The sequence below is a fragment of the Neolamprologus brichardi genome, chromosome 19 (assembly GCF_056152115.1).
Source record: "Neolamprologus brichardi isolate AB-2024 chromosome 19, ASM5615211v1, whole genome shotgun sequence".
Classification (NCBI taxonomy): Eukaryota; Metazoa; Chordata; class Actinopteri; order Cichliformes; family Cichlidae; genus Neolamprologus; species Neolamprologus brichardi.
The window spans coordinates 9,847,078-9,875,027 of record NC_142122.1 but is presented as its reverse complement, the minus strand read 5'-3'; the positions used below and the strand labels follow the sequence as shown (position 1 = coordinate 9,875,027).

At 41.3% G+C, this 27,950-nt stretch overlaps 2 protein-coding genes across 4 annotated transcripts; one reads left to right on the top strand and one right to left on the bottom strand.

Moving 5' to 3' along the window:
* The first annotated feature begins 415 nt into the window (after positions 1–415).
* On the top strand, positions 416–6,924 carry vsnl1b (visinin-like 1b). Its single transcript, XM_006798683.3, has 4 exons — positions 416–754; positions 2,429–2,595; positions 2,772–2,987; positions 4,971–6,924. Exons 2-4 carry the CDS (start codon positions 2,434–2,436, stop codon positions 5,166–5,168), a joined length of 576 nt encoding a protein of 191 aa, XP_006798746.1. The 5' UTR covers positions 416–754; positions 2,429–2,433; the 3' UTR covers positions 5,169–6,924.
* Positions 6,925–10,675: 3,751 nt separating this feature from the next.
* LOC102799438 (structural maintenance of chromosomes 6) lies at positions 10,676–27,534 on the bottom strand. Of its 3 annotated transcripts, none has more exons than XM_087833013.1 (27): positions 27,395–27,534; positions 26,476–26,636; positions 26,265–26,376; positions 24,676–24,781; positions 24,408–24,544; positions 23,514–23,575; positions 23,322–23,402; positions 23,116–23,217; positions 22,722–22,841; positions 22,531–22,626; positions 22,148–22,294; positions 21,959–22,047; positions 21,716–21,886; positions 21,453–21,631; positions 19,187–19,388; positions 18,970–19,084; positions 18,697–18,857; positions 18,305–18,440; positions 17,436–17,516; positions 17,167–17,337; positions 16,947–17,084; positions 16,663–16,808; positions 14,138–14,263; positions 13,929–14,034; positions 13,675–13,827; positions 13,470–13,567; positions 10,676–13,201 (listed from the first exon to the last, which is right to left on the bottom strand). In XM_087833013.1, the coding sequence occupies exons 2-27, from the start codon at positions 26,620–26,622 to the stop codon at positions 13,114–13,116; spliced, it is 3,270 nt and encodes a 1,089-aa protein (XP_087689139.1). In that variant the 5' UTR covers positions 26,623–26,636; positions 27,395–27,534; the 3' UTR covers positions 10,676–13,113. The 3 variants fall into 3 exon arrangements, with proteins under 3 accessions (XP_087689139.1, XP_087689137.1, XP_087689136.1); XM_087833011.1 differs by having other exon boundaries at positions 27,414–27,518; XM_087833010.1 differs by lacking the exon at positions 27,395–27,534 and having other exon boundaries at positions 26,476–26,655.
* Positions 27,535–27,950: the final 416 nt, after the last annotated feature.

Here is a 27,950-nt window from a genome sequence, read left to right as displayed (position 1 = left end):
GATCGTGTGTTTAGGTTCAGCGCGAAGGGCTTTAAACAACAAAAGTGCAAAAATATTAAAAATAATTTGTAAAAAATAATGAATTTTACACTTTAACTTGGCTTGTGGTCAAATTTGTGAAGGTGGATTTGGGGTTTGGGGTAGGCCTATCAGGTCTTCTACAGCCTGTCTACAAACTCTAAGTTTTTTAATAAATGTATTTATTCTTCTCACAGATTTGTCTAAAACCATAAAAGTGAAATATTTCACAGTCGGGTTTATTTAAACCAATTCCAGATTAGTCGCAGTGAATAATTTCATCAGGGCCAAAAATGAATAGGCGATTAATCTTCCATTCTTGCGCCACGGAAACATCCAACATGTTAATTTCCTGATGATGAAATTTCAAGCTGACCATCCTCATCACGATGAAGATCCGGTTATAACGTGACAGGATCAGGCTGAACCCAAACCGAGCAGCAGCAGCAGCTACAGTGAACTTATGATCAGGCTGTGATGCACACGGGTGACGCCGCGCTCCTGTAGTCGCATAACCAAAGACTGGCGTGGGATCGGTGCCTGCTGCGCCTCATCTGGAATAACGTCGGGAAAATCCAGAAATTTCATTAGCGGGTGATTTTTTTTTTCTCTGAAAGAGGGCGAGCCTTGTTGAGAATAATCCCTTTTGGGCAAACGTTTTCATCGGCAGGGGGTTTTCTGTACTTTGCAGAAGCCAGAGCAGATTTATTCCGATAGAGAATCGCCAAATAATAAGGTAAGAAGTGCGTGCACTTTGAGCTATGTGCCATGTCTTAGATGTGTCTCAGATTATACATGCAGGGATGGGTTCGTGTTGATATGTCGCGCATTATGTTTCATAATTTCCTTTGGTGTGAATGAATGGGGATGGAGGAGAGGGCTGGCTCTCTGGCACCTGCGCATCCTTTAAAATAAAGCCTCTGCGTCTTGCCTGGAAAGAGCCAGAAAAACAAAAATAAGGCAGAGAGCGATTATTTGGTGAATTTACAAAATGTCACTAAGATTTCTGCACTTAATAGGCTTTTTTTCTCTCGCTTTTCTCCCACCCCTCCAATGTGGCTCTGCGGCGGCACCGAGGGTGGCTGTGTTGTGTTTTAAAAATAGCTGTTTTCTTCTTGCATTTTGACATGTTTGCTGGCCCGATGCGCACGGAAAGATGTCATTAGGAGCAGGATGGGGGGGATCTAATCTGAAAATACTCTCACTGCGTCGTTTCCATCGGAATGCAGCAGCGTCTCCCTCTCCAGCTCTCACAGGAGGCGGTTAGCTTTAATAGCATTAACACGGATGTCATTGCCCAAAGCGTGATATAAAACAGCATCCGATGGCAGAACGAGTCGTTCATACCTGTGGCCTGTGCGCAATGTGGCTGATATTTCTATTAAACGCCGCAGTTGCAGCGCGTCGAGCCGTTTCTCTCAGCTCAACGCTCCGTGAAACAGTTTTGTCATCTTCCTGCAAAATGTTGCACCTCAAGGTCATTCGCTGTAGCCTATTTTAGAGATAATACCCAACATCTGTTACTGTAATTACTAATCACGCTCGCCAAGCTTGGTTCTATGACACGCAGGGGATGGACGTTAAAAGCTGTGGTTTGCAGTGATTTGGGCTGTAGCGCACATTTCTGCCGTTTGTTGTGGAAGGCCCAAGCCAATGCAGTGCTGCCTGTGGTGGAGCTGTCCAGCCTGCTGTCATGCTGCAGAGATGTGGACCATATGTTAGTCTCAAGTTGTGGACACTCCCACAACGGCCTGTATTTAGATTACAAATAATATTCTGCTCTCTCATTTGTTCAATTATGCAATGGAAGTTGACGCATCCTTGGCCACTTATGTCATTCGCCACATGATGAGTAAATAATTAATGAATGTGGGGCTTCTGATGGACTGCCCTGGTGTGGTTGGCTTAAGTTGTCAAAGATAACAAACTAACCCAGGCTGATTGTTGTGCAGCTTTCCCACGGCTTCTTTAAACACTGGATTACATGCAGACCACTCAGGTGTGTTTTCCATTGATCCAGTGCTGTGTGCTCCTGCACGCTGCCCTTACTCGTGTCTGTGGACTTACTGCAGCAGCCTCTCTTTTACAAGCAAGCACAGCCTTTGTTGTCATTGTCAGGTTATAGGACAGCGTTTGCAGTGGAAACTTGATAGCAGCGATCGAACATTTGATGAACTGGATCTGCTCTGACGGTGTTGATCCAGGTCAGTGCTACTCAGGCCACTGGCTGGCACAAACAGGCTGAAGGGACCAAAATAGAACATGAGCACTGGGGCAATATTTGCTGCCATCCCAGAAGAAAAAGAGCACATTTTACACTCTGTGCTCATTTTTTCGAAGTGGGAATCTGACAAATATTTTCGAGCCGAAGCAAAAGCAAATGCATTATTCACGTGTTCTTGCACCACAGGAAACATGGGTAAGCAGAACAGCAAGCTGACTCCTGAGGTGATGGAGGATCTGGTGAAGAACACAGAGTTTAATGAACATGAGCTGAAGCAGTGGTACAAAGGCTTCCTGAAGGACTGCCCCACTGGCAGGCTGAATCTGGAGGAGTTCCAGCAGCTTTATGTGAAGGTTTGTGTCCAGAAGCTCCTGTTCTTCTTTATCAACTGCCTCTTTTGCATCTGTTGGAGTTTTTTGTTGTAGAAACTAATCATGCAGCAGTAGAGGACTTATTTTCCCTTTTAAAAAGCTGTGCTTATGCTGTAACAAGAAGGCACCAGTTGACCTCTCTCTACTGTTTTGTGCAGTTCTTCCCTTACGGTGATGCGTCAAAATTTGCACAACACGCCTTCAGAACCTTTGACAAAAACGGAGACGGGACCATTGATTTCCGAGAGTTCATCTGCGCTCTGTCCATCACATCCCGTGGCAGCTTTGAGCAGAAACTCAACTGGGCCTTCAACATGTATGACCTGGATGGTGATGGCAAAATAACCAGAGTGGAGATGCTGGAGATAATTGAGGTGAGGGATTATGGAGTCATTAAGCTTTTGCTCATCAGGGGACTGGCTCTGGGGGTTTTTTTTCTCCATTGGTTTTTTGGTGTTATCAGTCTTCCACACACCTGCAGAGCCTTGAGTACAGATACAGTTTCGTAATGGCAAAACTGCAGTTGTATTGAATTGCATTTGGCTATTTGTAGAAACACAATCTATAAAATAAATCCGATATGTGTCAGTGATATCAGAGCATATTGACAGCCCCTACTGAGACTGTCAATATGCTCTGAAGTGTGCAACAGTGCAAAAACAGTCAGACAAAACCCCATTATTTTATGACCTGAGAGGTTTTAACACTGGTAAGAAGATATTTTTCACATAATTGACTTATGGTTTTCAACTAAATCACCTCAGAGCAAAGAGCCCAGATTTCAGCTTTTTAAATGTGGGAATTAGCTGTTTTTGTTTTTTGTTTTTGTTTTTCCAGTAATTTTGACTTTTGGAGATTTGAGCATTGTAACTGTGTTCAAATCACAGTTTGGGTTTTTATAAAACTTTTCTTTAGCAAACCCAAAAGCAGCCAAACAGTTTGAAGAATAAACAAATACATTGGCATCATACTATTGTACTCAAAAAAAAATTATTATGCTTAAACACAGGACCACAACTGACCCATGTGGCTGTTATTATTGTTATTATAGAGCTACCCAACAATATTTAAGTATTTAACATCATGGACACCTGCGATGATCCAATGAAATGGTCAAATGGTAAATGGTCTGTATTTATATAGCGCTTTACTAGTCCCTAAGGACCCCAAAGCGCTTTACACAACCAGTCATCCACACATTCACACACTGGTGATGGCAAGCTACATTGTAGCCACAGCCACCCTGGGGCGCACTGACAGAGGCAAGGCTGCCGGACACTGGCGCCACCGGGCCCTCTGACCACCACCAGTAGGCAACGGGTGGAGTGTCTTGCCCAAGGACACAACGACCGAGACTGTCCAAGCCGGGGCTCGAACCGGCAACCTTCCGATTACAAGGCGAACTCCCAACTCTTGAGGCACTTTGGAATATATGTTATTCCAAAAGTGCCATTCGATATATATTTGGACACACGACTTGTGCACTACTGCATAAAGGAGTATTAGGGCCATCTTTTATTACATAAACACGATGTGGTGATAAGTGCAATGATGTTGAAGAGATAGTGCAAAAAGCTGCATCTGCTCAGAAGGAAAAAACACAAACTTGGAGGGGTTGGCTTCATTTGTGCAAAATGAAATAGCTGGTAATGATGATCACAAAACACAATCAGAACACCGATGAAGTTGTTGTGTCAACTCTTCAAGTCCACATTTCAACTTTAGCTAATATTTCGACATGATTCTCAAAAATAACATTTCAAGTTTAATCTGAAGATTTGGGTTTATTCTTAAATTGAACAATAATAATGAAAAAAATCTTTTGGTGTTTTTTTGGTAAAACTCTGTCACACTTATTGGGTACTCGAGTAGAATTATAACTTTTACTTAAATAAAAAGTCAAAATGATTTTCCCACTTTTACAAAGGATTTTCCAACTCGACTCCTGTTTGCACTGTTGTGCAACACTGCTTTTGAAATAATTCAATAAATCAGTAAAAGCCCAGCGTTTCCTGCACATTTGATATATATTAATGAAATATTCAGAGTTCTTGGTCTTCTGTGTGCAACCAAATTTCAGCCTGCTGACAGAAAATAGCAGAGCAGAGCATGCATACATTATTCAACTACTGGTACTATTTCCATCCACGGATTACTTTTGCTTAATAATTGTATGTAGCTTGTTGTTGTTTACTTGTAGCCATTTCAGCAATTTAATCATGAATCTCCACAAAAATTATATTATTTCAACATTTGACTTTTATCTGTTTATTCACTGCTTCATCCATCCATTCATCTTTATTCTTGCACAGCAAACCACAGTTCTCAGTTAATTTCTCGCCACACCTCGCCCACAGGCTATCTACAAAATGGTGGGCACGGTGATCATGATGAAAATGAACGAGGACGGTTTGACACCAGAGCAGAGGGTGGACAAGATCTTCAGTAAAATGGATAAAAACAACGACGACCAGATCTCGCTGGACGAGTTCAAAGAGGCGGCGAAGAGCGACCCGTCCATCGTGCTCCTGTTGCAGTGTGACATGCAGAAGTGAGCCGTCGCTGCTCCCTCCTCTTCCTGTCTGTATCCACACACTCTGGACAGCAGCACACGTTTTAATGTCTCATTAGGTTCTCTGCCATTTCCACAGGAAAAAAAAATAACAAAAAACAATGCTTGGACTATTTTTCAATGGACTCGCTTCTTGTGGTTGTATGCATGAGAATGTCAAATGCTGAATAATTTTGAACATAGCTATAAGATATCATACATTTCTATCTGACAACATGCCAATGTGATTTGTGCACAGTAACCCCTCTACATTCTCATTCAACCTTAGCTTGTATATCAGTGGAGCACTGCATTCAATTATGTTTCTGCAGTATTTAGGATCCCCAGTGTTCACTGCTGCAACTACTGTACGCTTTACATGATAGTAACTAAATAATAATTCCTATGATAATTGTAACTGTCTCTACTGTACAGACTTATTGAGCTCTTGGAGGGTAGAAAGGCTCCTGTCTGTTCCAGATGTTTTCACACGGTGGAACCAAGAAGAGTAGGTTCTTTGCATGCATATATTATGTGTCAAAAAAAAAATCTCTTACCTTTTTCATCTTTAGGTGGTTATGAAAAGAGAAACCGTCACTCTAAATTCATTTAGTATTGTTGCATGGGATGTACAGTATGTGACTCATTAGACCATTAGTTCACCTCATGTAATGTGGGAGCATGCTTCCTTCCATTCGATACACGTGTATGTGTGACACTTTTTGAAAGGTTTTCGGGTTGCAGTTGAGGGCTAATCTCCAAGGAAGAGCTTTCACGTGAACATATTATATTTTGCTTAAGTGACTTACAGAATGAGCAGAAATATATTTATGCAACATGCGTCCCTTAATGTTATTATTGTACTGCTGCCGCTTAATCTAGAGACGAGGCCAGACTTACAGCTGTCATTAGGCGCATTATTCCCCACGGCGATCCCAGATTGGCTTCTTTTTAGGCTTCTTCTTTGATTTATGGTTTACTCGAGTTAACGTTAAAGTAACTAAACTTTACTCAGTACATATCAACTTGTTTACAGAAATGAAGAGCACTGCAAAATTAATAGTCTTGGCTTTTGACCTTATTGCTGGGAGCTCACTCTTAAAGCTAGGGCCCTCGTGAGAGGGGCTCCACTTTCCAGTGCAGCAAAAGGAGGGAAAAAGCCTTACATATATGTTTACCGAACACACTGCATTCCTTCGTATAAAACTTTTTTGTAAGGAGAAACTTTTTATCGAAAGGTCTCATCTTCGAATCTATTCCGTTCGCCGCAGTCATTAAAGATGCAGGACCCTCGAGAGAGGTGCTCGATAAAGCTTTTGAGAGAGCGTTTCAGAGCGAGACAGCAACGAGTTGGCGAAGGGTGAAACTATTGCAGAAATTCTCGTTCAGCGGTTTTGCTTCCCCATTTCCAGGCTATGCAAGCAAGGACTGAGTGTCTGCTTGTAGTCCACTTATAGTAGTGGAAGGTGCAGAAGCTTGTCATTGTTCTGTCTCAAACCAAGCATTACATTATCAGTGTCTATATAATTTATAAATTTCAGGCCAGTCACCATGTCAGATTCTTTGTCTAGTAAATGTTTATATCAAATATGAAAAAGCATAATACAAGTGACTGTATTCTTTTATACATGTGGCATGTGTTGCACCCAAAAATAATTCTGTAGTGATTAAAACAAATAAACCATGAACAGGCTTTTTTCAAAAGGCACGGGCTGCCAGGTGGACTTAATGGGCACAAAATAAAATCATCTCTGAACACAGTGCTCTGTATGGATGGACAGAGGGATGAATGGATGGACAGCCTTGTGTGCATAAATCATATGATCCGCATAAAATCTGCTCAGAATTACAGTTTTATTTGTGACAGTGCTTTCAATTATCCACAAAAATGACAATTAACAACTACCGCAAGATAATCAATGAAGACTTTTGATAAAGAGAACAGGAACAGTGACAACAAGTAGCTAAAAAAGAGCACTAATATTGTGGCAATATTTACAAACTGAGTAAAGAGCTGGGTTGATTGACTAAAAGTCTCAAGGTATCACATTGGTGAGGTAAATTTAAATCGTATCTTTACAAAAGGATAAAAAGATCTTCCCGCTGGGAGCAACACACCACCCACTTTGGGACTTAGTAGCTCAGTATGGGTATCACCACGAGTATAATAGTACTACAACACTTTCCAGTACTGCTTATTTATGCAGCACTTTAACACTACTCTTGTCTGCCCCGTAAAAACAGAAAAATGACATCACAATTTGATTTTTCATCAAAAACTATCCAGCAATATAGAAGAAAATCTATATCAGAATAAAAACAAGTACCTGATACTACCTCTCTTTTACCCTAAACTTTATACTCTTTTCCAGCTCCCTATTTTTCTTCATGATTCACAGTTCAAAATAATCCACACTATAATTCATCCACTACCTGAAACAACCAGTTTTTAAGCCTCTCCCTTTAAGGCCAAGATTGGCTGCCCCTCGTAAACAGAAAGCTTGTGAGTACTGACATCACAATTCAATACATTTTTTTTTAAAAAGAGAGAAGAAACTGTCAGAAACAGCACTTAGTCTGAAGTCATGCTTTTAGCTCATAGGGATCATATGAGGAGAACACAGACTACATACTAATAACTAATTAAATAAAAAGCAGGACTTTTTTACAGTATTTTTTTGCAGCGTGGGATTAATAGTTGTACCTAAGAAAGAATTTGAATGACACTTCACATGATGCTCTAACCACTTCACATTAAATGCATTAGCCAAGCTGGCTAATGCGCTAACGGTTAGTCTCTAAAGCATATTTCTATGATTAAGAATAATTTCATATTAACATATCTCAAATGCAATGAGGGCTTCTAAAGATAAAACCATGGACGTGCCATGAGCTCATCAGTTTCTCCCATTGTAGCCAATCTTTACATGGAGGGAGTGGAGAGTGCAGCTCTCGGTTCCTTCAAATGGACAGCACCTGTCCTCGGGTACAGATATGCGGCTGACACATGGGTCGCAATTAAAACCCAGGAAGTAGAGGCCTCCACCAAACAAATTCACTCAAGTGGCTTAAATCAAATGTTCACCAGGGAGGACAGCAGGATCCTTGACTGTGTTGTTGGGTTGGAAGCCTCAACACTGAAGTTTACTGGAAGCTCACACACACACACACACAGACTAGTACCTACTCTCTGACTCCCACCACCCTGTGAAACACAACGTTGAGGTGATAAGGAGCCTACAACACCAGGCAGAAAATATTTCCTCTAAGGAAAAAGGGAAAGAAAAGGAACACACGCTTAAAGAAAGCTCTTAATAAAACGTGGTTATCCCAACTGGGCCTCCATTAAATCAGCAAATATGTACACGAAAGAAGGTCAGACACCAGCAGACCCAGCAAGACCCTCAGACAAAATTGATTCATCCATGGGACAAAACTCTAAAACACAAGCTAAACAGAATAGAGTATGCTCTGCAGTGACAAATGCTTGGACCTCCACAAAGGAGAAACCAAACAGGCACTCCATAAACCCAACACAACACAGAAGACCCACCTTTACAGGACAAGACTCGGCTATGCATCTGCACTGGAACACTCTCTTGATGATACCAGTGTTCACATTGTGGACCAAGAGCATCTAAGTCCCCTGTGAACGACCATCACTGAACAGAGGTGGTGGCTTACAACACCACCTATCAACCACCTGCAATGCCGTCATGAGATCCCTTCCCGAGTGCTTCAATCCCCACTCACACCTGGCCTCATGTGATCCCAATAAGTCACATGATGCAGTGGGGAAAGGTTACAAGGTGGTTTCACCATTAACCCCCAGTGTTGGTGATGACCCATACTTTTTTTTTTAAATACACCTTTGCTCATGTGATGACTCACATGATCAATAGTGGGTTGATGACCTTCAGGACCACCTGGGAGGGGACAACCAACCACTAAGAGTAAAATATCTGGGACTCTTTTATTTTTAGAACTGAAGAAGTCTCTTGGATGAGAGGCGGACCATCCACAAAAGACACATGGCTGTCCAACTGGTCTGTCATTTCACTGCCTTCATCGTTTCTGCAAACAAAGACAAACTTCTTATTTCAGTCGTATAAGCCAAATGGTTTCTCCATTGTGTTGGCTTTCAAGAAAACTCAATCATCAAAATTTCTGTCTTTGTGTCTGTGAAGGTTCTCAGTCATCCAGGTCATCGTAGTCTAAGGAGCTTACAAAGAAAAGCATCTACATTGGAGATGTAGACCTCTACATTGGAGAGACCAATGTCGTTTTGGAGTTTTGTCAAAACTCCAAAACACAAACTTAACAATGTGGTGTATGCTGTACAGCGCAGCGAGGAATGCCCAGACCTCTACATTGGACAGACCAAACAGCCACTTCACAAGCGCATGGCACAACATAGAAGAGCCACCTCCACAGGACAAGACTCAGCAGTCCATCTGCATCTTAAGGATAAAGGACACTCTTTCGAGGATGCCAATGTTCACATTTTGGACAGAGAGGACAGATGGTTTGAAAGAGGAGTGAAAGCCATCTATGTCCACTGTGAGTGACCATCTTTGAACAGAGGCGGTGGTTTACGACACCAACTGTCTGCCATCTATAATCCAGTTCTGAGATGCCTTTACGCCCACTCACATCCTGGGCCATCTGACCTCAGGAATTTGCATGATAAGGTGGGGTCAGGTTTCACAATGAGCTCACCCGAAACTCTGGCTGATTGGGACCCACACCCATTTTCACACCTTGGCTCAGGTGATTAGAGGATCATCAGGGGGTCCTTTTGTCCCTCTTTGGGGGGATACTCCCACTGGGTTTTAAATCTGGGACTCCCCACCATTTGACCTTAGAACTAAAGAAGCTTCTCGGATGAGAGGTGAAACGTCTTCAAGCAACTTAAAGAAGTCCAGACACTTTTCTTTGTAAGCTCCTTTGACTGTCTAAGGTCTTTCACTGGACGGGATCAAAACATTTCCCTCATAAAGAATCCAAGTGGACAGGAGGGGCTCATCTCTTTCATGTATTTTTAGTCTTCTTTGATGTCTAAACATTTGTGCACAAGCATTAGACCTGAACGGTTTCTCCCCAGCGCTGACTTTCTTGGGTTTTTCTTCTATCTAAGCCGCTGCGTTTCAACTTCACTGTAATCGTCTGTGATGTTGTGTTTGCCCATCACTCCAGCGGATGCCACCTCTGATGTGTGTTACTGCTTGCCACATGATGTAATCAAGGGCAACCTGAAAGAAGAACAGCAACAGGATGCAGCCCTGCCAGATGCTGATGACAATTTTCAAGAAGATACCGTGGCCTGATTGCATCTTTACGTGGCAGCTTGAACACAGGCATTAGCCCTTGAAAACTGGAATAAAAGCTGCTGGAAAACGTTAATAGTGCAGGACACTTCTGGTAGATCTGTGAAATTTTTCACATTAATGACTAAAACTGAGAACGTGTATGTAAAGTCCAAAAATGAACAGAGGAAATCATCATCAGCCACTCGGTGTTTCATTAAAACATTAAAATTACACTCAGACATCTTATCTATTATGGACAAAACATTAACTTTGTACAGTGCATGGTTTTTGGCACACAACCTCCTGTGTTGTTTTAAAAGCCTGCATTCATTTGCCATAAAATGATAAAAACATTACATAAAATGAAAAGTTGAGAACTCAAAATCCATTACATGATCCAACAGGGAAGGATCTGTGCTTTACGAGTGCTCATCACAAGAAAAATGACATTTTAAAAAACAGCGATCTCCAAAACACACAGTAATACTGACATACAGCTGCAACTACGGCTTCATTTAGTCCTCGTTAAAAACGTGGCGTGATCTTCATCTAAGTAACGATAATAGAGAAACTCAAAACTAATCATAAAAGCAGCCTTTAGTGAACACACTGAGCAATCGCTCAAAGCGCTCGTAGGCTAAAAACGAGCCTTCACATGAGCAACAACAACAGCTGCTTGGACACAGCTGTATAAATTACAGATTGTTCATAGAAATGAAAAAAAGAAAGAAGAATCTCAAGAAAGATTGGTTTGTGTGAGCCTCCATGGAAATCAGTGCAACAAAAGAAACAAAAAACACTCCACACAAACATACTGTGGTACATTTCAAGCTTGCAAACAATCACCTGGATGTTTGTCTGTCAGTTTTAAGGTTTTATTATCAGGACACAAAGTAGTTGTGGCTTTAGCAAGTCTTTAAAATGAGGTAAATACAACCTAATCTGACCTACAAAATATGACATATTACACTTTGCCATTAATAATTAAACCAAAACGCAATCTAAGTACACCCTTAATGTTTCCAATGGAATTCAGGGGGTGGGTACGAGCCAGGTGCTGCTAATCAAATGCACTTGACTAAATGATCATCAGCAATTGTGAGCACCTCTATAAAAGCAGACGTTTTATTCGTTTGGAGGTCTGGAGCAGTTAAAACAATGCCAACTAGCACAGATATCAGCAGCTGTCTTAGAAAAGCGGTTGTTGCTGCTCATCTGGGAAAGGTTACGAGGCCATTTCCAAACAACTTGAAGGACACCGTGCTGTAATGACAAAGATTAATGTGGAAACATTTTACACAGTGCTTAGTCTTGCTAGTAGTGGACTTCCCAGCAAATTCAATTCAATTTTATTTATGTAGTGCCAAATCGCAACAACGGTTGATCAAGGTGCTTAATTCACCCTGAAGCCAGAGCGCTGAGCGTTGCTCAGAGCAAGTGTAAAAAGGAGCTACATCTCAGACTCTACGGGCTTCAGTTAGCGTGTTAAAAAGTTCATGACAGCACAATTAGAAAAAGTCTGAACAAGTATGGTTTGTTTCGAATTGTTGCCAGGAGAAAGCCTTTTTCTCTATAAACAACATGGCGTACGACTTGGGTTCGAAAAGATGGATCTGACGAAATGACCAGACTTCTGGAACAATCTGCCTTCGAAAGACGAGAACGGAGATGTCTGCCCATAATGCATTGCGCCACGTTTAGTGTAAAGCAAACACAGTATATCAGCACAATGTCAAACATGGTGGCGGAGGGGTGATAACCTGGGCTTGCTTTGCAGCCACAGCGTCGACCACGAACTCCTCTGTATCCCAAAGTATTCTAGAGTCAAATGTGAGGGCATCTGTCCGACAGCTTGGCCCAAACTGGGCCATAAAATAGGACAATGATCCCAAGCACAGCAGCAAATCTACCTCAGATGGCTGAAAAAGAAAAAACATATCAAGGTGTTGCAATGACTCAGTCAAAGTCCAGACCTGAAGGGTGCTGCTTCAGCTATTAGGCGAGCAGGCGCACGTAGGTCTTGCGGTTGAAATGTAGCGGCCGACCTGCGGGCGCTGCATTTTTCTTAAATGAATAATGGCACGGTGTAATATGTCATATGTTGCTATTGATCTAATTTTAAAACCATGGACTGATGTTCCTTTGATACCTCAGAGCCTGGCGCCATATCAAGAACTTCTAAGCAAGCCAACAACAGAACAGCTGATAAAGAAAACTGGGTTTTGTAATGATAAAGGCAGAGTCTCTGTCTTAATCCAAGTGAGATGTTGCGCCTTATCCATAAATGTTAATGCACTGAAACTATTTTGTAGGAAGCAGGGGTCCAAAATGCCTCATCACTGTACAAGTTTCAAGACCAGCTACAGGAAGTGTCTGATGGGAGTTGTTGCTACCCGAGGAGGATCTACAAGTCACGAAATAAATTCAAAAGCACACTTACTCTTTCCGGCTAAAGTAAACAGCTCTTTAGATAGCCTGTTTACTCTAGCCAGCATACCACTGGAGACTTAGGTGAAGCTCACACCACATTTAGAGCAATTAAATGAAGACATCCTGGTAATTCAAAAGGGTTCATAAACGTTTTTTTCTAACTGTATACAGTAATGCCCATTAACATTCATCCACTGATGTCACTGAAGTTTAAACATCTTCATCTTCTGTTTGACCCCGGTGTCTTTCTGGAGCCCGCAACTGGTGGATTTTGATGAGGTCCGACTTGGGTAGATTGCTGAAAAATACGAACCTTTCGATCAGTTGTCAATCATTTTTCACACAGCACAGGTCATTTTTAGAGATTAAAAGGTAAAGATGGATAACGGGAGGTTTAAAAAGATGAATATAGGATCAATCAAAAATACTTACCTGAAAAACTGACATAAAATGATTTCAGGAACAATAACAACAACAAAAATCTACAATTGTTCTACTTGCGCACATCAGCCTCCACAGAGAAAACGTCAAAGGATATCAAGGCTAACATCACAAAAATACATTACCTGGTGTTCAGAGGTGTAATGAAGATAAATTGTCGAAGATGCTGCCGCTCTGACAACTCCAGAAGCAGATCCAGACAGATTCTTCGATTGTGCATATCCTGCCGTAGCAAAAGAAACGGAACTGTTAACTCAAGTGAGTAAAAGCCAAACCCCGTAAGCATTTTCTACTGGTTACATGCGACTAATGTGTTTTCTGTGCACTCACCATGTAGACGTCAAACTCGTCGAGGCATCTGAAGGGTGACTCGGTGATCTCCCACAGCGAGAGCATGAAGCAAACAGTGGAGAAGGAGCGCTCACCACCCGACAGCGACCTCATGTCACTCACACCATCCTCCTCCCTGCCTGGAGGCTTTACCTTCAGTGCCAACAAACTTGAGTGTTACTTATATTAACTGTGCTCCTGGTTTGCTGTAATGTAACAAACTTTTCTGGCAAACTAGAGAGATAAGCACGTACCATGATAGAGAGCGTCTCGTTGTTGTGGTCAAAAATCATAGATCCACAGCAGTTCATCTTTATTAGGAAGTTATTGAAGTATAACTTACATCTGACAGACAGGGACCTTCAGGGAAAAGAGAAGAAAAAGTTTTAGCCAAAAGTACAATATTTCCCACGTCAATGAATCCTTATATTATATTTTTCTACCGTGCAAGATCGTTACTTACCTACGCATTATTTTGTATCTGTTCTGCCTGTCTGACATGATGTTATCCAGACGATCGATGAACCTCCGCAAATCTCTTACTTGGTTGGTTTTCTCTCTGTAGAGAGCGAGGGCCTCGGCGTACTCCCTAATGAGGTCAGAGGGAAGAAATTGGCATAGCCTAAATTCTTCTCAATTCAGCTTTCAGTGTGCACATGTAAAATGAGGGCAGGAGATGATTTAGTGATGGCCAACAGGCAGATCTGATTAATCCGTACAGGGGAAGAGACAGTCCGAAGGAGATGAGCTGAAACTCAGTGAGCAGAAGCGCGCCTTTCTTATTTCTTGGGAGATGAAATCCAGGGAAAATGATAGGTTAGAATGAAGATGGAAGATGTCTTTGAAGAAGCCTTTAAGTAAAAAGGTTTTTGGAAAAAATACAGTTTGTCTACAGCAAACTAAGTTAGCTTTTAAATCAGTATGAGTCATGTTTGCTGTGTGAGTAAATTCTACCTTTAAACACTTCAATTTTAAATGTCCAAAACATCTCAGCTTTGCCTCTCCAACTTTCCTGATCACTCCCATTAAAGATCTTAACATCTTTCAGCTCTGCCGCCCGTCATTTGAATAGTGCAACCCCCTCCAAACTAGATCGCAGGCCTCCTGTAAACACTCCCTTTCACCATTGCTGCCATCCTTGTGCCACAAATCACCCCTGACACTCATCTCCACCCACTCCACTGTGTCTGCACTTTCCTCTTTACCTTGTTTGTGCACTAAACATTGCTTTGGATGATCTCCAGGTATTTAAACAGATCCACCTTCACTACCTTTACTCCCAGCGTCATCACCATTTCATTCACACACACATGTATTCTGTCTTGCTTCCTTACTTCCATTCCTCTTCTCTCCAGAGCACACCTCCACTTTTACAGGATCTCTTCCTCCTGCTCCTTACTCTATAGATCACAGTGTCATCTGCTATCATCATAGTCCACAGAGACTTCTGCCCGGTCTCATCTGTCAACCCCCACCTTGAATCCATCCATTACTCCTACTTGAAGTTTATATCTCTATAGTTGCTACAGCTCTGCACATCAACTTTGCTAATGAGTCCTATAAGGGTAATACTACTATACATAATGAAATTAATATTATTACTGATGCATAAGTGTCTGAGAAGGATTTAACTGTTGCAGCCGGTTGAGACAGAGCTTTCTAAAATATTATCTATATGATAAGGTTGGACATTTTGATTACAAAAAACCAATATATTCCTTTATCCAGTATAACAGCTAAGTTCCACCAGGTCTAGGTTTTTGATGCCAATAGCATTCCACTTGTCATAGGTGTTAATAAAACAATTAACACCCATGACACATTCAGAAGTGCTTCTAGCACTGCACCCTCTATAAATATGTAAATAAAGGCAAGATAGTGAATACAAAAACACTGTTCGATCTAAAGTAAGACACCACATTTAAGTATGGTGACAACAATTAGTAGATAACAATAATTATTCAATGTAACGTTGCACCCGATTAATGCAGTTATTTTTGCACCATGTGCGTCACAGACGTCGATGCGTCTGTGGTGGTGCGCCTACGGTCTTTAACACCGGAGGTCGAGAGCGCGTGCAGGAGACCGAGGAGTCTATTGTTTACCTCAACAACCCGACTCACATGTAGCAATCTATGATAGTCATCTTTCATTAGCAGAAGCATAAGGGCAAGGAAAACAATAGCAAATCATAACAGTTGCCCGTTTCATACGTCCGGGTTGTTTTCAGCTGTTGTTTTATGTGTAAAAAGGGGTTAAAGTGGATTTGTCAGGTGTAGCACTGAGAAGAAAAATCACTTAAAAATAAGATAAAAACTTGTACTTCGAGCTCCAATAGATTTGTTTCCTTTGCATACAGCTGTGATCAGCTAACATGTGCCATTGCTGCTCTTTTTGGACTTATCTGAATTCAACAAGATAACAGAGCAGCTTAAATTTGATGTCTGCTACTCTGGATGTCACCGGACATTGACCATGAACAACACAGGCTGCTGTGCACTACTCCAACATTGCTGCTTTACTGTAAACTTCACCACACTGCTGCAAACTAACCAATTTAGTATGCACTGAACTGGACAGTCTAGTATTGTAATGCAACCTTTGACTAAAGAAAATTATTAGATTTCAATTCGTGGCTCAATTAAAGTTCCTGGACCATCGTTCTGGATGGTTCTGGTCTACTTTAACCATGATAATGCCTAATAGTCTATTTAGGTTAGCTAATAAAACAAGTCAGCTCAGGTGAAAATCCTTGGCTGAGTGGGGTGCTAGTTTAGGTCTAGGGGGAAACTGGGATTAATATATATTATAAGTACCTTAAGTCTGTACACAGGTACAGTACCTGATTAGATTACCTACATTCTACCAGTTTTATACATACAGTTTACACATGCACTAACATGATTGAGGAATTAGCTCAATAAACATTTGAGTTTTAACTGTTAAAATAATTTCTGCCTCTGTTGCTGAAAGCCTTCAGTTTCTCACCTGACCACCTGCTGCTGCTCGCCGTGGTTGCTTTCGTACACTTTGATCTTCTTATTCAGTCGAGTGATTTCTGTGCCGATGCTCTTGGTGTTGCCGACCACGTGCTGCCGTTCAGGACTAATCTCTGTAGCCTTTGCCACGTATTCCTGTCGTAACATCAAGAGACGTCTGCTGACTTTCTTTGATTGAATTCACCGAATACCGGCTGGCGTGAATAGTTAAACTACAGCTAAACTACAGCTTAACTACACCGTATCATGCTGAAAAATAAAAAATCTTCCTACCTGTAGCTCTTCTTCTCTTTGGGCAAGTTCATTTTTCATGCCTTCAATGTTGTCGTCATGAGCCTTCACTTTGTTTTCTAAGATTTTCAGGTTTCGTTCATGCTTGGCACACTCCGTCTCCAGTTTCAGCTGTTCATCCTGTAGATCAAGAGCACAAAGGTTTGGAAACCTGCACAAAACAACAAGTTGTAGACCTGAAACTGTAAAACCTCTACTGCACCTTAAGGGGCTCTATTTCCTCTAGAAGCTGATCAATCCGGTCTCTGACAGATGAGTACTTGGAATCTGAGTCTTCGGCCATTTTTCGCTGCTTGTCGAGTTCTGCCTTTGCTTCTTGAACACTTTGCTTCTCTGCCTCGATTTTCTGCTGATTCTCTTGGGCAACTTCTTCCTGCACAATTTAAAACATTCAGAAACACTTAACCTGCATAATTCATGGCAGCGTTTAGTTTGTTACGCAACAGATAAAAATAAAAACTGAAGTATCACCAGTGAGCTGATGTCATTAATTTGCTCCTCACTAGCAGTCACCAGATCAGTTATTGCTGCTTTGACATGATTCACAGAAGCCTGCAACGAAGAGAAAATAAATGTAATCTAATGTTAATTAAAAATCACATTAATCACACTTTTCAGCACTGATTTGCCAGCATTAAACAGCAACTGGAACATAGACTTCACATAAAAGATGGATACATAGTAGCTTATGGATTACTGTTTGCAAGACTGGTTTTTCTTGTTGTCACCATCTTGAGGTTTTTTTTTTAATATATACTAAACACGCCCAATGCTAACACTGAGCAACTATCTTGGTTAGCAAGGTACATTAGTAAATCAGTGTAAAACTGAAAGGGATGCTAACTTGATTTTTAGTGAGGGGAGTAAATAGCCACAATCTTTTTACCTGTTAATGCCTCCAGGGGTTTTCTGAGCTTCCTTCTCGAAAATGACATGCCCAAACTGAATATTGTATTTCTCAGCAATTACAAACTCTATGTAAACAATCCTGGTATCAAAATAAAGCTATTTTAATAAATATTCTATTATAATAAAGTGAGATTTCATCAGAGGTGTAAATATTACAGCAGATGTTACTATGTCAAAGCTACTGAGGCTGAAACACTAAGAAACTACTTTTTTTTTAAGCATATAACCCCTTTAAAAATATGCTTTATTTCACATTTGACTCCAGAAAATCAGTAATCAACATATTCAGCCCTAACACTGAATTCACTTGTCAGCTCTTTAGCTTCCTGCTTTAATTGGAAGCCAGAAACCACAAAAAGAGGAGACAGACTGCAAATGCAAATGCAAATGAAAGGAAACCCAAACAGCTTCAGGTGTATCTTTTTACTGACCAGTGTTGTCTTCATGGTCAGGATGGTGTTGTTAAGATTGCTCTCCATATTCACAATGTCTTCGGTGACAGAGTTCACTTGGAGCTGAAACCTGGACAGCTGAGCCTGGTAATTCTCCAGGTCTGAGTCCAGCATACTGGAACAGACAGGATACCACAAACATAACATACCACATCTATGAAGTCACATGAAATTGGGTTTGTTTTTGGGTTGTTTTTTTTTTTTTTTTTTTTGGGGGGGGGGGGGGGGGGGCTGTACTCAGGGACAATTTATACTACTGTCATTCCCATGTGACATAAATATCCAGTTTGAGCATTCAACTGGGTGTAAATGTGAAAGACAATCACTGAAGCCTTGTTTCACTGAAGCCTTGAATAGTTTCCAGTGGTTACCTTATTTCAGTCTCAATGTCCCCACCGAGATATTTTGCCATGCTGAAATCAGACGTGTAATAACGGTTTGGATACACCTGATCCCCGTCAACAGTGAAGGCTTCACGGCAGTTTTTAGGTGGACGGCAGTGCTGCATGACCCTCCTCGCTTTATCTTTTTCCTGAGATCAAACAACAACAACAACAACAACAAAAAAATCAAATGCAACATCAATCCTAAAGCACCACTCCAGGCAATATCCAGGCATAAGCAGGTCTTAGTAAGACACTTACTTTGATTATAAGGATTGATTCTATCCCTCGCATATCAATCAGACAGTTGATAATGACTGGGCTTGTTGCTGTGATTACGTCCATTACCGATGGGTACTCCGGATGATATGCTTTCCTGTGAAACAGCACAGAGTGAAAACAAAACATGCTTAAAAAAAACAAAAGTTTCAGAAAAACGTAATAAGAAAAAGAAGAGAAAATCTCACATAATGCCGACCTTCCATGAATGTTGTACGGTTTATCAGAAAAGGGGCTGACAATAATCTGTGGCCTGTTGCCCTTTGGATAAAAGCGAGTCATCAGCTCCTGGAGGACTGCCTCGTCTTTGTAGTTGTCGCAACAGAACGCCTTCACGAAGCTCCGCAGACAGCACTCCACAGCCACAGCTAACGAGGGATCCTTTAAACTGATACATGCCCCTGGGAATAAACACAGACTGTCAGCTTCAATATATCAAAAGCAGAAAGCTTTGTATTATTTAAATGTTAAAGATGTTTATAAAAAGGTTCAGCGTTTGCTTTTTTGCATGAAAGAAAAGAACATTAGACATATGTCTGTACAGTAAATAAGCAGCTGCAGCTAGAAACTCGTTAGCTTAGTTAGCGTCAAGATGAAAACATGACAAAAACTAATGCACAATAATGAAAAACTATGATGAAATGTATTGACACTCTTGTCCGCCAATAAAATGAGATGAAAATGGACGGATCAATCAGAACAAACTAAGTTGTTCAGAGAGGTGGGACAAGTTGGGGAGTGATCCAATCAGAAGTAATCTCCTTGTGCAGTTAGGTCAGATGTGCACATTTGATCTGCCCAGGGGAAACGTACAAGTTCTCGTGCTCTCAGTTTCTCATGAAAAAGCAACAAAATGTCAACACTTGTGAAGAAGAGAGAAGCACAAAAGTTTCACATTTGATGTCAAAGGAAAATAAGATGCTTTTTAAACCATGTGGAGCAACTCCCTGTCTTTGTGATGTGCTCCATTTAAAGTCTGAAGTCAGCGTTTTCAACTTGTAATCTGTACCGCCACTGTTGTGTGCTTGTGACTTGTTAAATAAGCCATACAGAGATAATCGAGCACAGTATCCATGACTTTTCTTCTGTCATGCTTTCAAGCACAGAAAAACGACCCCTGCACTGTATTATGACTACTAGTGAATGGCTCTACCTCGCTACAAGTTGTCTAAGGAGCTTGGAAAGAAAAGTGTCTGGACTTCTTTAAGTTGCTTGAAGACGTTTCACCTCTCATCCAAGAAGCTTCTTCAGTTCTAGGGTCAGAGTGTCTACCCATAAGGGACTAATGATCCTCTACCTAATCACACAAGCAAAGGTGTGAAAACGGGTGTACATCACAATCAGCCAGGGTTTCGGGTGAGCTCATTGTGAAACCTGGCCCCACCCTATGATGTGATTTCCTGAGGTCAGATGGCCCAGGATGTGAGTGGGCGTTAAGACGTCTGGGGAGGGAACTCAAAACTGGATTATAGATGGCAGACAGTTGGTGTCGTAAACCACCGCCTCTGTTCAAAGATGGTCGCTTACAGTTGACGTAAATGGCTTCTTTCACTCCTCTTTCAAACCATCTGTCCTCTCTGTCCAAAATGTGAACATTGGCATCCTCGAAAGAGTGACCTTTGTCCTTTAGATGCAGATGAACAGCCGAGTCTTGTCCCGTGGAGGTGACTCTTCTATGTTGTGCCATGCGTTTATGAAGTGGCTGTTTGGTCTCTCCGATGTAGAGGTCTGGGCATTCCTCGCTACACTGTACAGCATACACCACATTGTTAAGTTTGTGTTTAGGAGTTTTGTCTTTGCCAGTTTCTGTCTGAGTGCTGGGCCGTCAATGTTGTTGCGTTTGTCTTTCTAATCCTCCCTAGCTGGTGTCTGGTCTTCTAGGAGGCTTTCCAAGCTCCTTAGACTACGATGACCTGGATGACTGAAAACCTTCACAGACATCTTGCTACAAGTCATCTTTTTTTTTTCTCTTCACCTTACTTTCCAACTTTGCTACTAGAACCCGCTCAACTCATGAGTGACATCACTCCAAGCGCCCACACTTGAATTAAGAGATAAATGAAACACAGAATTGGGCTTTTGGAGGAAGTTGGAGTTTCCAAAGCGAACCCACACAGCCAGAGTGAGAATTTCCACCCAGAAAGACCCCCACCAGCAACCAGGTTTGGAACGCAGGACCTCGTTGCTGTGAGGCAATGACGCTAACAGGGCACATTTTCTTGATCAGAGAGCTTTAGATGTGATAGCTGATAGATGACTCACTTCTTCCTGTTTCCAGTTTTCAGTCTCTGTTCTAGTCAAACTGGTTATTGGTGTTTGTTTTTAATTTAGTAGGCAAACATTAGAGTTTTATCAGTCTTCTCATCAAGAATGTTAACAAGCAGATCGTATTGAACTGAAAAGTCAAACAAAACAAGTCTGAAAATATTTCCAAAAAAAAAAAAAGCCCTGAAAATGAGTGTTACCTATTGGACCAACAGGTCTCTTGAGGAAGCGTCCCGTGGCATGAGCCTCGCTAATTGCACTCATCATGTCAGGCACCTGGTCTCCAAAGCGCTTTAGTTTGTTCGATCGACTGGCGAGCAGCTGATTCTTCCTCTTTAGTTTGGACTCGTACGAAGCCTGTACGTTCCTTTCCTCCAGTCTGGTAAATACAAAGAGAGCAAGATCATAAACTTTCACTTCCTTGACAATATGTTTACACCAGAGCTGATTTACTTTGTTATACCTCAGCTTGTCCAGTTCTTCCTTCCCTTTGAGAAGCGCCTGATGTTTGTTCTTGATGTCTTGATTCAGGTGCGTGCACTTATTCTCGAGCTCTCCAAGCTGCTCTTTCAGATTACTTAAACTCTTCTGCCGTTTCGTGTATTCCGAGTCTCCCTCACTGTTCAGACTCTTACTGAAACAGAGTAAAAAAAAAAAATGAAAACAAATACATCAGCTGTATTAACATCAACTCTTACTCCCTTACCTTGCTTTTGCCTTGTTAAGCTTCTCCTGGAGAAGGTTTTGCTCTTGTTCCGACTGTTTCAGCTTGTTTAGAGCTCGAAAATAAACGACCTATTGGAAAAGATTGTGACATTAACATGACTTCAAATATTTCTCTATGCATAAATAAATAAATGTGCAGATTAACACAGCGCCGTTTGTCAGCGAGTACCTCCTGGTCCTTGTGTGCTTTGCTAATGATCTTCGCTTGTTCTTTCAACTTAACATTGTCCTCTGATAGAGACTCTTGCTCTTCTCTCAGAGTGTCAATTTTGCTTTTGATGCATTGAAGCTTCTTCTCTAGCTGTATGATCTTCGTCTGAAGATGAGAGAGACAGAAACAGGTTTTTAAAGACAATGCCTGCAAATAATTACCAGCAGGATAGAGCCACTCCCCCCTCCCCCACCCCACAACCTCAGGATATCTACTGTAAACACAACCATGCATTATGTGAAGGAAGGACTTTGAGTTTATGCAGAGATAAAGGTCTGAAGTGGGCTGACATTTATAAATAGGGTTGTATATTTAACAGAAAAGAAACACTTGTGACTCACCTGACAGAGCTGAAGGTTATCCTTGGGTTTGTAATTATTTTCTTCCTTTTCAATGTCTTCCTTCAACTGCTTTAAGAGCTGCTCCTTCTCACTCACCTGAAAGAGATTAAAAAAAAAAACACATTTATTAAAAATTGCAAGCTCTATACAACCAGCAAATGTTGCGTTCAAGCCTCAAGATCAAGTCTTACCAAACACCATACCATCGCCTTCTTCAGATTCTCCAAAACAACCTTCATGTCACTGAAGGATGCAACATTTTCATATCGTTCCTTCTTCTGCAGGAACTCTTGCTTCAGGTCCTTGAGACACTGGACACAAAAGCATTTTAAAATATGTTTGATTTATGTAAAAATCAAATGCTACTCATAGATAAACATATAAGCTGCAACTGGATACAATTAGGGTTCCCAAATAAAAGGCAGAAAATCAAGAGAAACCCCAAAGAATATGATGCTTTTAAAACTGTCAGTGTTTAACCAGAAATAAACAATGTAAATAACATTTCTCCAACGTGGATTTGCTTTATAATCTCGCTTGATGTGCAACATCAACGTTCAGCGGTTTGTGTGAGGAATGCCGTACCTCCTCTTGCCTCTCAACCTGCTCCCGCGTGACCATTTTAGTGTGTTTAATGTGGATGTAATCTCTCTTCATCTGCTCGAGCAGAGTTGCTTTCATGAAGAACTACAAACGAAAAAAGCAGAAAAGAAAGCACTTATCAAAGTGAGCTTCATTGCAGGTGTAACCTTTGAATCTTAACGCTTTTAGCGAACGTGGCGCTACGCTACCTTATACTTGTCTGTTTCACTTTTTGAATGCAGGAACTGCTTGCTCATTTCTTGGCTGAGAATGGATACTGGGTTATCCAGCTGGAATACACAAGCAAATATCCCGTTAAGTTATTTAATATGTATGATTGTGCAGGAAGCAGCACAACCTCGGGGCATCTACAGGAAAAAAATTTAAAAAGTAGCAAGTACCTGGATGTTAAAGTGGTCCAAAATGGCCGTTAATTCCTCCTTCTTGTTTGAGACGAGATGTCCTAAAAGAGATAAAATGCAAGTAAAGTGGTTTGAACCTCTGTTGCCCTTTAAAAGAGGTTATAACTTACATGCCACTCATTGGAAAATAATAAGATGATACTGTACTGTGTTCATAATTCCTTAAATTTGGACAAGATCTCCTACACCACTGGCCGATATATAGCCCAAAACACAACGGAGCCTCCATTGTGTTTTCCAGGCTGTAGACACTCACTGTCTACACTCACTTCACCAATTTTTTTAGGCCTGCCACTTCTTCTTTTGTCCTCCACTTTTCTGGTAAGGACACACTGCCCACCATGCTGAGATATGACAGGTTTTTAGCTAATAGCTCTTTGTGAATCTTGTTGGTGCATAAATACTAATTTATGCCTGTTAAACTTGGTTACTTTGGTAATTTTTTTGGTAGATTCAACAGAAGAAACGTGAATAAATTCTGTGATTTTGTGTGAGAATGTAATAATAGTGTTATAATAATGTTAGCGGCTTAACATACAGAAGAACCTTCTTCTGAAAATGGTCAGGTACAAGAGTGAACATGCATACTGGCACATGCACTTTAAGTTCCTTTTATTTATAAAATGACATTTACAACATAGGAAAACCAGCGGCTGAAAGCAGTGCCATGCAAATAAAATATATACAAGTTTATAGAGAAAATTCCAGACTGAGAGTAAAGACTGTATACGGTATTAGGAGGTGACAGTGTGGCTGAAGTGTTTGGTCTTCACTCCCAACTGTGTCTGGTTAATCTAAGATTTCCAGAAGGTTTCACAAGACTTGGACTGACTCACAGAAAGTTTTCCAGTCACAGCATCTGTGGAAAGTCACCTGATTTGCTTTTCAGCCTGCAGGTCCGGCATCCATCACTCGAGAGCCGATGTTCAATGGTGATACTGTCGCCGTAAACATCCTTTTTGTAAGCATCTGGCCCTCTGTTTCTCAGCTTTACGGTTACATCTGCAGTACTAGAAACCAGAGTGTATTTTTAACATTGTTTTAGTGACGTTTGCTAGTAAAGAAATCTGAAGCATTTTTAACACTAAAATAAAGACACACAATTTATTACTGAGGGACGATGTTAGGATCTATTACTTACTTTTCATTGGTCTTCACAAAGTCTTTCAGTGACATTCCTCTGTTCGTCACAGTGGCCTTTCCCCCGAGGCCTACAATCAAAGCGGTCAGGATAGCGCTTTTTCCACCTGAGGGATAAACCAGTCACAAGACATCAAATTAAATCGGTGCATGTAAAGCATCTTACAGACATGCGGCGCTCGGCACAGCTAGAAAACTATGCAAATGATTGTAAATGATGCATTGACTGAAAAAAAAAAAAAGAAATCAGGAAGCCGTCTTTAAATAAACAAATATTCAGTCAGCCCAGCATTAAACAGTTCTTTACTGTTTCATCTGATAAGCTGATTCATCACCTAAAATGATTCAGCCAAGTGAGCAATAAATGGTAATCTTGTAAATCCTGCAAAGTATTGTTTCCAGTGAAAGAAATCTAAATGTTTAACATGTTTTACAGGGGAGTTTTTGTGGTGTTAAGTGACAAAATGACAAAGCTGGAGAGGGATGGATCAAACGTTCTTGTGTAGATAACAAAATTCACTGTATTGTTAATCCACAAAGGGTGACAAGGTTTTGTTGTGGATTTAGGCCTGAAGTCTCAAGATGCCATTCCTTCCTGATATATTACAAGTCTGTTATATCACTTTAAAAACAAACTCTCGATTTGTTAAGTACGACTGTTCATCATTAACGCAATGCAGAGATGGTCGAGATGATCTGCTGAATTTCAAACCAAGCATCAGAGTGGGGAAGAAAGGTGATTTAAGTGCAACATGAATGTAACATGGTTGTTGATTGAGTATTTGAGAAGCTGTTCATCTACTGGGACTTTCCCCACACAATCATCTCTAGAGTTTACTAGAGAAATATCGAGCGATCGGCAGTTCTCGCGTTGATGTCAGAGGTCAGAGAAGAATAACTGCACTGCTTAAGGCAAAAATAACTCAATTAACCACTCGTTACAACCACGGCGTGCAGAAGCACATCTCTAAATGCAGAGCATGGCAAGCCTTGAAACTTAGAGTAGCCGAAGACCACACTGGGTCAGCTGAGAACAGGAAACCAAGGCTACAATGATTTTCAATTTCTGGATGGTAGCATCAAAATTTGAATTCAGGCTCTTGGTGGTGTAATGTTGTGGGGACTACTTTTTTTTGGCACACTTTGCTTAACTGAGCATTGTTTAAACACCTCAGCCAACCCGAGTTTTGTCGCTAACCATGCCCATCCTTGTATGACCACAGTGTACTCATCTTCGGAAAGCTGCTTCCAGCGAGATAACACAGGATGACAAAAATCCCAAATCCTCTCGGTTGGGTTTCTTGAACGTGACGGTGAGTTCGAGGTACTCAAATAGCTTGTACAATCCAAAAGCACCTTTGGGATGTGGTGTAAAGAGAGATTCATATCATGGACCTGCAGCAACTGTGTGATGCTATCATGTCAACATGGACCAAAGGTGAGAGGAGGTCCAACCCCATACTAGCATGCTGTAGCTAATAAAGTGGCCAGCAAGTGTTTCTATAAGGAAAAGAACAGCTGCACCCAATTAAAATCACATGTCAGACATGACAACATCCAGGTACAATCAAGTGAAGGGAAAGCTCTTACTTCCATTGTGGCCAACTATGAAATTCACGTTTGGCCCAAACTGGAACGGACCAAAAGAATGATGGCACATGAAATTCTTCAGACTGATGCTTTCAATGAGTCCAATGTCGCCCTAAGAACACAAGCAGAAAACAATATTTAACCTTTAACGAGTCGGGAGGAGCAAAGACAAAACTTTGTGTGAGTTTTAATGTTGGGGCAAAATACTCACTGTAGAAAACTGAGCGAAGGCCTTGGAACAGATCCCCTGATGACTTGGGTTTGCATCATCTGGCGTATTTTCGATACTCGCAGCTGCGACTTTGCGGCTCTTGAAAGTTGTTGCTTCAGTGATCACTTTGCCTTTTCTCTTACTCATTTTGGAACAAGTCACTGTCAACAGAGTTAACATGACAAAGCAAATGAGATACCATTATTTTTAACTCCCCCTATAGCTCAGCACTGTCAGCTTAAATGAAACGTTCACTCATTTTGCAAACTGATATGTTTTTAATTCTACTAATGCACAACCAGAACAACTTTTCTCGTTCAGTCTTAATCTATTAAACTGGGCAGATTTGAATGCTTCTATTAATAAGTGTGTCCACCTGCAAAAGCCCTAAATAAGCCATCAGTATTAGTAGTAGTTCCTTGTTTAAATTTGCAATCAGAAGTGTAAATATGTCGGCGAGACATGCAGCAGTTTGGAGACAGCACCAAAAATGTATAGGGAAGCTTATAGTGGTGAAAACTAATTTCTCATAGAGTCAACATGTAAAAATAAAGAAATATGCATTTTGACTTGAAGTCAGGAAGCCGCCACCTAAACTAGCAGATTCAGCGGCGATACAAATAGATGATCAGCAGTGCAACATGTAGCTAAGCGTTTTACTTCCACATGCAACTCTACATAACTACAGGCACCAGCAAGCCGAGCTACGCTGCATCTATAGGTCACAATGAGCTGGATCTGCTATGCCAGCTGCACAAACATGTAAGAGCCTCTGAGCTCAGTGAGAAAACAGTTTCCAAAAGTGCACACCAAAGTCCAGCTCTTTGTCTCACAACCCCCCAAGAACGCAGGCGATCACAACCCCCCCTGCAGACCTCCGCTAGAGCTCAGCTCTCGTGGATCACAAACAATGTAGCACCTTGTTAGAAGTCGCCTACCATCGCTCGATCTCGTGGGAAGCCTTCAAAAATATTATGATCACGGGAAGAGTGTACGTCGCTTTACGACTTCCTGGTCGTACGGTGTTACTGCATGGAAAACAAGCTGCTGCCGTGACAGTTGTGGGTGTGATTTCGGTTCTAAACACGGAACACGAAGCGTGCAGCGTGATTGGCTCGGCATCATTGCCCGGCACCCACCTGTGTGCGTGCGTGGCTGTGTGTGCGCGTGTGCGCGTTCAAAACAAATGTAAGTTTTTCCCGTTTTGTTTTTGTTTTGGCTGAAAATAGAAAAGCCGGGGGAGGGAGAGAGGAAGTAGAGGGAGGGACCGGGGCTTTAAATTGTGCTGCATGTGGAGTTAGACTCTATATTTTATTTTATTTAAAAAAAGAAAAGAAAAGAACAACAAAAATACAAACACATTGATCTCCGGGAGGATTTTGTGTCATGGCTCATCGAAGCCTTTAAAAGGCGTGAGTGCACGCCCCCATGTCCTCCTCCTACCGGATCCCAGTTGAGTTTAACGACAGGAACAA

Bases quoted from the DNA above. Each gene is read 5' to 3' on its own strand.
- vsnl1b (XM_006798683.3), top strand. From the start codon at position 2,434: ATGGGTAAGCAGAACAGCAAGCTGACTCCTGAGGTGATGGAGGATCTG. The intron at 2,596-2,771 runs GTTTGTGTCCAG...TGTTTTGTGCAG, and splicing joins TCCAGCAGCTTTATGTGAAG to TTCTTCCCTTACGGTGATGC. The intron at 2,988-4,970 runs GTGAGGGATTAT...CCTCGCCCACAG, and splicing joins AGATGCTGGAGATAATTGAG to GCTATCTACAAAATGGTGGG.
- LOC102799438 (XM_087833010.1), bottom strand. From the start codon at position 26,655: ATGTTAACTCTGTTGACAGTGACTTGTTCCAAAATGAGTAAGAGAAAA. The intron at 23,403-23,513 runs GTACTTGCTACT...TGTGTATTCCAG, and splicing joins TGGACCACTTTAACATCCAG to CTGGATAACCCAGTATCCAT. The intron at 17,085-17,166 runs GTGCAGTAGAGG...CTTGATCTACAG, and splicing joins AGGAAATAGAGCCCCTTAAG to GATGAACAGCTGAAACTGGA.